At 41.3% G+C, this 11,854-nt stretch overlaps 1 protein-coding gene across 1 annotated transcript; it reads left to right on the top strand.

Moving 5' to 3' along the window:
- The first annotated feature begins 7,342 nt into the window (after nucleotides 1-7,342).
- On the top strand, nucleotides 7,343-10,192 carry LOC144542545 (uncharacterized). Its single transcript, XM_078289474.1, has 3 exons — nucleotides 7,343-7,432; nucleotides 7,973-8,432; nucleotides 9,483-10,192. The coding sequence occupies exons 2-3, from the start codon at nucleotides 8,116-8,118 to the stop codon at nucleotides 9,976-9,978; spliced, it is 813 nt and encodes a 270-aa protein (XP_078145600.1). The 5' UTR covers nucleotides 7,343-7,432; nucleotides 7,973-8,115; the 3' UTR covers nucleotides 9,979-10,192.
- The last annotated feature ends 1,662 nt before the right edge of the window (nucleotides 10,193-11,854 follow it).

Raw genomic sequence — 11,854 nt, 5'->3', positions numbered from 1 at the left:
CATACAGCATTCAGTGTGCGTAGATGGGTTGGAAGGTTAAGCTCTTAAGTAGTGCTCAGTGTTTCTCCCCGACATGGAGACACATCAAACAGCCACACCAATTTCCGTCCAAGCCATCCGATGATTGCCATCAAGTGTCCTAAGCAGTGCACTTTTGTACTCTACTTGTCTATCAAGTCTCTATTCACTCTCAGCCTCTATGTTGTTTTGTGGGGGAATCATAGCTCATTGCTCATCGATAGACTCTCCAGCTCTGTGTTGATGCAGACATAACACAGGGCAAAGACCTAATGCATGTACAATAATACAGTTTGCAGAACCATGCTGAAACCAGCTAAGCATGCCTTCATGATTCGAATCAGTTGTCACTTTGTTATTACTGTTTGAAAGTCAAATTGTCTTATTTGTCCTTTGTCAATATTTGCTTATGATGTTTTATTCATGCAGTACCAGGCTATTTTGGCCTGATTCAGAATACCATGGTTTTAATATATTCCGAGTATATATTCATGTCTGAATGACTATTAGCATAAAATTAAGGAAGAATATCAAGGGATCCATCTGTTTGAGCCCCCAGGATTTTAATATCATAGCAAATGATAAACTTTAATCACAGAGTTAAAGTGCTTTACAAAGCACAGCAAGTGCTTTACAAAGCACAGCAAGTAAATTATAAAAATCAATTCTGACATGTGTAGAGAAGCTAAAATAGAGGTAACACGATGTTGATGTGCGTTTCATTTTCAGAACCTGGCAGCAGAAATCTGGGGCTATTACATGGCTTGTCAGTTGAGACAGGAGAACAAAGCATTACATTCGTGAAGGCAAGATGGCATGTCATTAAAAGACAAATCTATTCTTTATAATATTCCAAAGCTGATGAGACAATGTTTGGACAAGCTTTTTTAGTTTATATGTATTTTAGGGAGAGTAGAAAGGGCGGGGTGAGAAGAGAAAGAAAGTAGCGGTGTCCCTGTACGCATACATGTATCTGACTGTTTGTATGTGTGCCTGTGTGAGAGTGTGTGTGTATGCGCGCGTGTGTGTGAGCGTATATGAGTATGCGCGTGTGTGTGCGCGCAGATCAGTGTTCGGCCGGGCTGCAGCGTGGAGCAGAGCGGTGCCACCCCCCATGGCTGCTGAGCGCAGGACGACGGCTGACTGAGAATGAATGTGGACAGCTGAGCGACCGTAGGGCAGCCCTGGCCGAGGGTTATCATCTGATGACCTTGTGCTGTCCGCCGTGGAAAGCCGATCTGACAGCGCAAAGCTCGAGGCCACGGACACACATGTGGGGAGCGCAGATAGCCACCAGGGCGCAGACTGTCTGACTGACAGAAGTGGTGTCAAAAGGTAAAGTGAGGACTGTGAGGTGTTGGACCGTTACGATAAGCAGAGTGAGATGCCCTCGCCTTGTTAGTCAATTAAACAATTAGAGCTCTATCTTTTTTTCAGCTGCCACCAGTAGCTGAGTCACTATGACGGTCGGTTGCTCCCAAAAATAAAATAAAAACTTGGCTGCGTATGTGCCATGGTGGGACAAAGCTATAAAGACTCAATGAACCTGACTGCTGCGTCACTTTGAGTTTGGCTCGGTTGGTAAAGCAGAGGTTTGTCATGCCAGAGATCCCGGGTCGGCCAATGTCCACCAGACTCGTTTTTTATCCGGCATTTAGATGTGTGTGTGGGTCAGAGCCGACACACAGCCATGTTGTCCAGTGTTGCTGTGTCCGCCGGGCGAAGAGCGGGAGTCAGACGGGAGCTGTGCAGTTTCCTGATTGAAGCCACATCCTCTGAAATGAAAAAAAAAAAAGTGTGACGTGACCGCCAACACCTCCTCAAAGCGCCAAGCTGGTCATCACGAATTAGCACAAATTACGTGGTTGTTTTTCTTTTAAACTGACGAGTGCAATGTTGGTCTGGTGATTAGAAGAGACTGTCACATATCAGGAAGGTCAAGAGTTCAATCCCTGCTGCAGCCAATGAGTCCATCAGTGTTGAGAAGTCCAAAAATATTGAACCCTACCCCCTTGTGGCTGTCCCTGCCCTTTGACCCCTTTAATGAAAGGTGTAGGTACGCATTTCTACTAGAGATGGGAAGAAACAAAGCCATTGTCTCTTCTCCTTAACACCATGCTTACCATAAATTGTTTGGTTGCTTTTGTGTGTGTGTGTGTGTGTGTGTGTGTGTGGGAGTGACTGTGTGGTCAGACCCAGAGACTGGCTCTCACTGGAAGGGCAGCTAGACAGTGCAGTATGCTGTTAGCTAACATCACTGTAGTAACACCGTGCCAGCACAGTGTTACTACATATAGTTTGAGGAGAGTTTGATTTCTCCATATCAATATTAATGTGCATCTGCCCAGCAATAGTCATAGTTAAGTTTTAGAAACAGTAACAAAAAAGCCCTCCCCCTACTCAGGGTAGTTAATATGGCAGCATATTGTACCATGTGCAGTCCCCATGTGAGATGTGACTTCCAACAGATATGTTCCACATAGTTTCTTATAATAGCCACGATAGAGGCCACAGCAGGGCTTCCAACACGCTGTCCACGTATGAATGAAGATCTAGGCCATTTACCTTGTTCAGTGGTTGATTGTAGCGATGGCCCAGGCAGGTTGGTGGTGGCAGTATGAAGGTGTTGATTCAAAAGAATGATAATTTAAACTTAGTAATTTAAAATAAGACCATAATACTATAACAAAAAGTGGTTGAAAAACTGTGTGCTGTGTACTGTGCTTCCTAACAAAACTGAAAACTGGCTATCTGCAACGCCATATTACAGTAATTACCCACAGGTCCCTACAACCGTGACAGGTTAAGCCTTTCAAAATAAAAGCATCTACTTAACGTTACCAATCCATTACATAAATCAAATTTAATTCATTACAGGTCCTTGTTCATAAAAGACATAAACCAAACCCAGGCAAAAATTAAACTTTATATTATCAAAATGGCTCATACACCCCAAGTATTAGTCTAATAGCCCTGGAATCTGTTGCTGAGCTAAACACGGCAGTCCTCGTTTTCCCGCTGGTCTCCTGGCTTCTTGCATTGGGTTAAATTTCCTGCTAGGAGTGTTAGTGAAAGTTTCATTGCTGATTTCTTATTTTCTTTGTAGCGTCACAAACACATGGACATGATCTATTATTGACAGTTAAAACTCAGTGCATAGTCTTGTCGCTCATGTAGCAGTCATTACAGCTCGATAGGCTGGATACTTTTTTTTGGGAATGTCTGGAACTTATGAATGACTCCTGTGTGACCAGTAAAGTCATCCTGTCACCCTCTTGTGGCAGCCTGGTCAGATAAAGCTTAATCTCTCCATAGCGAATTTGAAGGACAATTAAATTACAGAGTACATTACACATGACAGTGAATCCATTTCCTTTTACAGTAAAAATATTCTTCCTTTATTGATTGTAATTACATGCAGGCTGCTAAAGACATAACTGAGTATTTATGGCAATGAACTTTGGAGTCGGATATAGTTTATAGTCTATCTATTCATGCTGTTGATTATTCAAAACAAAACATTTAAAACAATTTTTGAAAAGGTTGATAAGTGTGCTGTACAGTCACTGTAAATGTTGAAATGTTATGTGTGTGCATTTGTCTGCATTTCTCTGTAATTATGCCATTACATAATCATCATATCATAAACTTATCACTTATTACAAGGACAAAATGTTTATGAAAAGTCTGGTTGAACTGAAGCCTCAAAAACTGTGTGACAACCCGTTGACACCGTACCTTGCTCTGCATCATAAATCGCATCCACCTCTATATTTATAAAAATAGAGAAAGAGAGAGAGAGAGAGACAGACAGACAGACAGACAGACAGACAGACAGAGAGAGAGAGAGAGAGACAGACAGACAGACAGACAGACAGAGAGAGAGAGAGAGAGAGAGAGAGAGAGAGAGATAGCGGGAAAGGGAAAGAGAATATTTAGTGGGCGAAAGAGTCCAGCTGCTGAAAGTGGTTAGCAGGACCAGTGAATCTCATAAAGCGGAGACACAGCTGTGGTCCTTAACCTGACTTCCTCTTTAACAGACTGAATCCACATCTTACCAAACATCGTAAAACATTAACCAAGCTGAGGCCTTCAACTCAATTGTAGAAGGATCTTGTCACGTATGCCAGGTGAAAAGTGAGTATGTTCAAAAACATAACATTCCACCAATTTCTAAAAACGGGACTATTTGTTTTTTTGTTTGTTTTTTGGGACGGTGTATGTGTGCGGGGGGTTTTAGTGGGTTTTATGGACTGAAGTTTGGTATAACCTTCAGTTTAAGTAAAAACATTAAACTTGTGATTTATATAAGATATGGCTTGTCATTTCTGCTAACTCATGTCAAGAAAAATATTTCATTGGCAGAGTGGATGATGTTTTGTTGGTCGACAGATGACCGGTAACTGCTTGGTTTCTCGCAATGCAGAACCTGATTTTAAGTAATTTTTTTCAGTATGCACCGTTAGCTAAACCCATTTAAAGTGAATTAGTCCATTAGAATTATCACCATTGTACTGGCACCTTTAATATGTTTTTATGTCCTTGATCAACTTTCTTTGGGATAAATCAATTAAAAGGAACATTTGCTACAAGCTTCAAAAGCCTGGTTGCGTAACTAAACATTAATTTACACTTTGCTTAATTATCTCTTTTTTTGCTGAGTATATATAAATTAGTTTTTGGAGACTGTTGCACACACACAAACACACACATACAGTCACAAACACAAACTCTCTTTCTCTCTTTCTTTATCTCTCTATCTCTTTCTCCTCCCGCCCTCACTCACTTAAAGACTTTAGAAGCCGATTGCAGTGAAAAGGATGTGATAAACTGTCTTGCATTTAACGGTGTAGGTTAGGTGGATGGCCAGTTAAAGGGCTCTTAGCTGCTTGCCATTAGTCTTTAGGCATAGACATGGGAAATTCACCAATCACCAAACTCCTACTTCAACCCCCCCTTCCCTCCGTCAGCCTTTCAAAGCCACGTCTTCAGACTCAGACGGAAAATAGTGCATTAGCTCTTCACATTAGGGGCTCATGAATAGATTTGCATGTTTGGGATCATTAACTGGAGGATTCTCTTCTCCCCTCCTCTGCTGGTTTTCACACCACATCATCTCTATCAAAATGCAGGTGTCATCCGTGCCACCTTTTCTGCATCATCATCATCTCTCTCTCTTCCCTTTCTCTTTCTTTCTCTTTCTCTTTTTTCCTTCTCTCTCATGATATACACAGCGCCAGTATATGACTACTTATATAAGGGATTTTGCTCTCAAATTTACTAAAATCAGAATTATAATCATTCACGATTCACGATTTGATACAACCACCATACGATGTAATAAATAAAAGTTCAATGACAACAAAGTCTGACCGTGCATAAGTATGATCATTTCTGAGCCACAAATCTTTCTAGCGATGCCATTGGCTCGCTAGAATGTAAACAACAATTTAAAAATGTCATTACAAAGTGCAAATAATATAATTTGGATGGAGAGCTCGTGAAATTGTGATGGTCAAGCCGTCTCCTTTGTGATTACTACAGCAGAATAAAATGTAATATCGTGATTCATTTTTATGCCCCACGATACATATTGTCACATTTTTGTATTGCGATATATTGAATTTTGATATATCGTCCCGTCCCAGACAATAAACTATCCAAAGAACCCTACATAAAATCCTATGTCATTCTTCATTCAAATCCCAATGGGTCAGAGAAACATAAAGTAGGAAAGGTGGGAAACTGTATCAAAAAATAAATATTATTTGCTATAAATAGTGCTAAAAAATACAAGCACTTCAAAGCACTCTGCTGCCTGAGGAAGAGCACCAAGTTTGAAATGTGTTGCAACTGAGTAATAAACTTCATTTTTTGTGCATTGTATGGTTTCCCACCTTTTCTACTTTATTCTTCATTCAAATATTATCAAGCCACTTGACTCATGGAACTCATATACACTAGTGGACAGTACAGACAGAGTATGAACATATGACTCCACAAATATACTTTCAGTGTTCCATCGTCTGTTAGTAGAATTATTCCCTGTGATATGTCCTGCTTTTTCTCTGTGGTACCTTGACACATCTCTCACACAGGCTCCTCAGGTAAATCACCCCCTGCCCAACAAAAAATTGATTTAATATGATTCACTTGATGACGTTACAACACGTCAAGAATAAATAAACTCACAATGAAGTCAGAGACTCACTTCCATTGTGGCCCTCATGATTTCAAGAAACAATCCCTTTCACAGGTTCTTTGGGTATATCGCCCCCCCCCCCCCCGAACTGCAATTCAGCCTGATAAGAGATCTTTTTAATATCACTCTCTTCTCCAATATCAGTGGGTTGTGAGGGTGCCAGGCCGGGATATTGAGTGAGAGGTAAGAGTTTCTCTCTCTCGGCTTGGCCCAGCATCAAAACTTATTAGACAGATAAATGAGAGCTGGACGTTCGTCTGAGCAGGCCTTTTTTTGTGCCGATGTCATTTATTCGTTCCGTGAATACTGGCTCAATCAGATAGCGACCAGCCTTTCACAGTGGCCACCATCTCTCTGCCTCTGTTGACCCATACTGGCACACTGCTGACTGATGTGAGCTGTTCTGGTGGCACTGAAACAGCCATTTCTCTTTCACTTTGCAACTGCTTTTGTTCAGTTTCATCTGTAGGGGACCCTTTTGCAGATAGAGCCTAATCTCCAATCTTAAGGTCAGACTGTGTATATGTGATACTACTACTCTATTTGGTGTTTTGTTCCCTTATTTACCACAGTTAAAAAGCCTTGTAAACCCCCTGCACCGCAAGACTTCTCTTTGTGTGTGAAGTTTTTGACTTTCATCATACTGTGTTAGTGGCTCTTATGACATGTGATAAGCGGCTTAATTTGTTTTTTATCCTAAAGGATAGAGGGTGTAATAATATTTATAGGAGGGATTTGTGCTTGTCTGAAGGGCTTGCAGAATAATAACTATTTCTTACACTCAGTAGAGACTGTGTAAGCTATTCACCTGGGAGTGTGTGTGTGTGTGTGTGCGCGCATGTGTGTGCATGTACGTATATGTGTGTGACTGTGCATGTGTGTGGTAGTGGGTGTGTGCGAGAGTGGAGTGTTTTGTTCAGCCCCACTCTCAACTCTGAAGTCCTTAAAAAAGCAGACTCCCAGCAAAGACATCCTTGACCAGTTTCCTGTAACCATAGCGATAGGGAGCGCTCTCCAATCAAATCTCTGTATTGTGTATTAGGGAAGTGCTCTGTTTCCTGCTGTTTTCACTGGCTTCCTCCCATTGGTGTATGCTTGGGATTCCTCATTTGGTCCTGGAAAGCTACAGAGAGTCTTATTCTGCCATCTTGTTGTATTCATTTTCTCTTGCGAATTTACATACAATACAGGCAACAGTTAGAATGGAATGAAGTAAGTTGCAAACCTTTTGTTCAATTTTCCACCAAACATTATGTGAGATTAACTTTTAAGATGCTATTCCAAGCTTTTCTTTCTGAGTGTTATATGTTACTGTTTATTCCCTCTGTGTGTATGTTTCCACTTTAAAGATATCCATCTTAGCATGCCATTTAATCTTTAAAATTGTTTTATTTCTGTTAAAACGAGTACAAATCTGCCAGCTAGGTTCAATGGTTTCACTTAAATTTTAGCAATACATTGAAATCACTTGTTTAATGACAATGTCACTTGATAAAAAAAAATAAAAAAATCTTGAAACCAGTTAGGTTGAAACAAGTTGAAATTATTTACCTTGATTTTAGGAATGAACATGACATGAAATGACTTTATACAGTGAATTAAGTTTTTTTTCAGTGTGTTATATGTCCGGACAGATCAGTTCTAAAAGTTTGCTGAAGTAAAAGATGAAAAAAGAAAGTTTGTCTTCACTTTCGTTACTTGATGTTGCTTCATTTTGATACATATAATGATACACAAATCTTTGTCTTATAGAGGATCAGCCAGTTGAAGCCATCAGAAGCAGCCTCCTTGGAGACGCCTGCTCATGCTTGTCAGATTCTACACAACATGGGGCGTTAATCTGCATCGAGCAACACTCCTTACAACCCCAGTGTCTAGGACTAAACCTGGCAGCGATGCAGGTTGGTCATCAGGTCACCAGCAGCACCGTTCTCCAAATCCCACCCCAGCCTGAGCCTACCGTACTCAGGAACCGACACCCAATCCTGCAGGACACCATCCAGCCTGTCTTGGCCCAGGCCATCATTAATCCTAAGAGGGGGATGGAGGGACACGTCCAGCCACAGACGCCACGCCCCCCGAGGACCTGCAGCTCCCATGGACCCGGTAAACCATGTTGGAGCTTGGATATAAGGGTGGCCGTGCTCCTGGTGACGCTGGCTGGAGCTTTAATCCTGCTGCTGTTGTATAGACTCCTACAGCTGAGACACAGGTATGTACACGTGACAACAATTAAGTAATAAGTGATGTCACAGACCACCTTTTGCCCTGATGCCTAAAGATCAAATCTCACCAGAACTTTTTCTGCCGTGTCTCCCCTGTGTCCCTGTCAACTTTAATAATGAACAGTGTTAAGCCCACAGAACTTGAATGGATCATTCCCATTCAAATCAATGTTCCGGGATGGTTGGAGTGGCAAACAAGAGCAAGCAAGGATCCTAAACAGACTTAAAAACAGGAGAATACAATTGTGACATAAAAGTAGAACAGACTATAAAAGGCATTCTTTTAAACAAGTAGGTTTTGAGAAGGGATTTAAAAGATGATACTGAGTTTGCAGGTCTGAGTTCCTCAGGTGCCTGAGGAACTCAGACCTGCAAACTCAGTATCATCTTCCAGAGCTCAGGGGCTCTTATGGCGAAGGCCCGACCAGTTAGCCTGGACCTTGGAGCAGTCAGGAAGTCCCTGCCTCAGGACCTCAGACTGCACTCTGGCAAATACGGGGTTAAAAGATCTGTAATATAGCTAGGAGCTAAACCACATTGAGCCTTAAAACATAACAGTAAGATCTTAAAATCGATTCTATATTTAACAGGCAGCCAATGAAGAGAGGGTAAAATAGGGGTAATGTGGGTGCGTTTCTTGGTGTTTGTTAAGAGCCTGGCAGCTGCAATGGAAACGAAGGATGCACTGACGTTTTTGTGAAACAACTCAGAACACGGATTGAACATGTTGAATCGGACAATACAAGTCCAAACAACCTCCAACAATACAGATCCGAACAGGCAGCGCCACACTGGCCCAACATTGTCTGATGTTGGTATATTTTGGGAGTTGTATGGCAAGTTCATTTTGTATATATCAGTGAGTTCAACATACTAAGCAACACTGCTAGGGGTTTCGCCCCAAATGGAAAAGTAACCGTGAATGCACTCGTACTATAGGACGGTTTGTTCAAAAGCGGTCTCCAAATGGCATGTCGTGTTGTTTCGTGTCGTGTTTGTTCATGTTGTGTCATTTTGTGCTGTCCTGTGTCATGCAGGCTGAGGCTGTCCAGGGCGAGGCACGCTCTACAGTACTACAGCTTCTACCACGCTGCCGCCTACTCACTCAAAGACCCCGGGCTGCCTCTGGTACTGCCTGACAAGAATGGGAACGTCTGTGAGGTTACTGCTCCAGTCCAAGTCGTGACCACGGTGACGCCCACCGCAGTCACCCCACTGCCGCCCCCACCGGTGTCCCCTCCACCCCCACTGCCCCTGCCCCTACCTCCTGCCCTCCCTCTACCTCCACCTCCTGCCCTCTCTCCACCTCCTCTCCTCCCTCCACCCCCTCTCCCTCAGACCCACCCTGTCATCACCCTCCCTCTCCCTCTCCCCCTGCCGGTCATCCACACCACCCCGCCCAGCCCTCACCCGTCGTGGGGCGCCAGCTCGGACGCGGATGTGTACTCTCGTATCGGAGCCTTCAGGCCGTCCAGGCTCTCCAGCCTCTCCAGCCAAACACAGGTCGTCCTGTTTGAACACTCGTCTCTCTGACCTCCAACGTAGGGCGTGACTGGAAAAAGAAAGTGAATACGTTTGCTCATTCTACCTGCATTTGACAAAAAAAATCTAAACAACAGCAACAAAAAACACTGAGGTAATGTTTGACTGTATTCTATTGATGAAAAAGAGACAAATCCTGACGAAGGCCACAAGCCGAAATGCGTTGGTTTTACTAATAAACATTTGCTGTCAGTTCTGCAGGTGTTTCTGGAATCTATTCTTTTTCTGATTGTTTTCTATTGTCAGGAGAACAAAGAATAACTTTAGTAAAACCTTAGAATAACTTTAGTAATAACTTAGTAATATGTTTTTGGGAAAAAAGGCCATAGTCATCAACAGATGAGCATTCTGACTGATAAACTCTGATCATAATCTAGGAATAATGTACCTCTTGCTCAGAGAGTATATATGTATATTTGTGCATATAGACACAATATATAGACACACGCACACACACACACACACACACACACAAAGAAAAAATATACAGTATGTGATGTAAAGAAATGAAGAAATCCTTTCCAAAACACTCTGAAGTTGACCATTCAATATCTCCAAATATAGAGGATTCAGTAAAAAAGTGTGTGTAAAACTGTTATCCTTTTGTCAGCCAGTAAATGTATTTATCTACTATCCTTTGAAAAGGATGTTAGGTGTTATTTGGTTGAAATAGAGAATGTCATTTTGGAGCAAAACTCTTCAAATATTAAGATGTTTTGTTGCATAGGATTGTGCAGCCTAGTTTTGTGGTTGTAAAACTAGGTTCAGGCTGGTGGAAGCCTTGCCTGACCAACCCCTCCTCTACTTTGAAAACTGCTTTGGAGGTTAATAAGAAAGGTAAAATAGACTTACATTATCCCTTCATATCTATTTTAAGAGTCATGGAAGAAATTCTGCTGAGGTTTATGCTTTATCCTCCACAAAGTGATGAGTGCTCACTATTCAGAGCCTTATGATCTTCAGGATCTTCTTCTGAATCTTTCTGCCGACTTATCTGTTTATTTCTTTTTTTGCTAATTTTGCTAGTTTGCTAGTTGCTACTTTGCTAGTTAGTTTCACATTTCTCCCAGGATTATTGTAGCTGACCTCATGGTTTCCTCAGATGGGAGGCATTTCCTGATGTGGTTTTCCATGGCAGGGTCCCTCCCTATATCTCACGCTCTGTTCTCTCTCTCTCTCTCTCTCTCTCTCTCTCTCTCTCTCTCTCTCTCTCTCTCTCAATCAAGGGTGGAAGTAACTAATACTGTAACATTTACTCAAGTTACTGTAATTGAGTAGCTTTTTTGTGTACTTGTACTTTTTGAGTATTTTCAGTCAGTAATTTTACTTTTACTTAAGTACATTTTTCCTGAAGAATAAGTAAAGTAATCTGTCTTTAATTTGTTTTTGCACTTCATTTTGTAGTTTCAAATTTTTACAATTAAAAGAATCTAGTTTGAACTCTGTCCTGTCATGTTAGAATTGCATGGGAAAGATCAGATCTAAAAAAAATTATATTTTCTAAAAAGTAAAGTAATAACTTTTACCCTGACTACATATTAAATTAGCTACTTTTTACTTTTACTGAAGTAGATTTTTACACCAGTGCTTTTACTTCTACTTTAGTAAAATATCAACAAAGTAACAATACTTGAGTAGGACACTCTAGTACTCTTTCCACCACTGTTCTCAATCATACTTCACTTCCTGCCTCACCTTTCCTTCACTCTCAATTTCATTTTTGTGTAATGATGTAATTCTATGATTCTTAAGTTTTCTTTATATTCAACTGAATATCACATGTTCAAATATGAATAAACAATTTTCTGTCTGTTCCCTTTTTGGAGGGTTAAAGTGTTCCTTAATACAATTAAAACCACAGTGTACT

Source organism: Centroberyx gerrardi, chromosome 2, assembly GCF_048128805.1.
Source record: "Centroberyx gerrardi isolate f3 chromosome 2, fCenGer3.hap1.cur.20231027, whole genome shotgun sequence".
NCBI lineage: Eukaryota > Metazoa > Chordata > Actinopteri > Beryciformes > Berycidae > Centroberyx > Centroberyx gerrardi.
The sequence above is the reverse complement of the archived record's forward strand: the minus strand, read 5'-3'. Positions and strand labels throughout refer to the sequence as shown.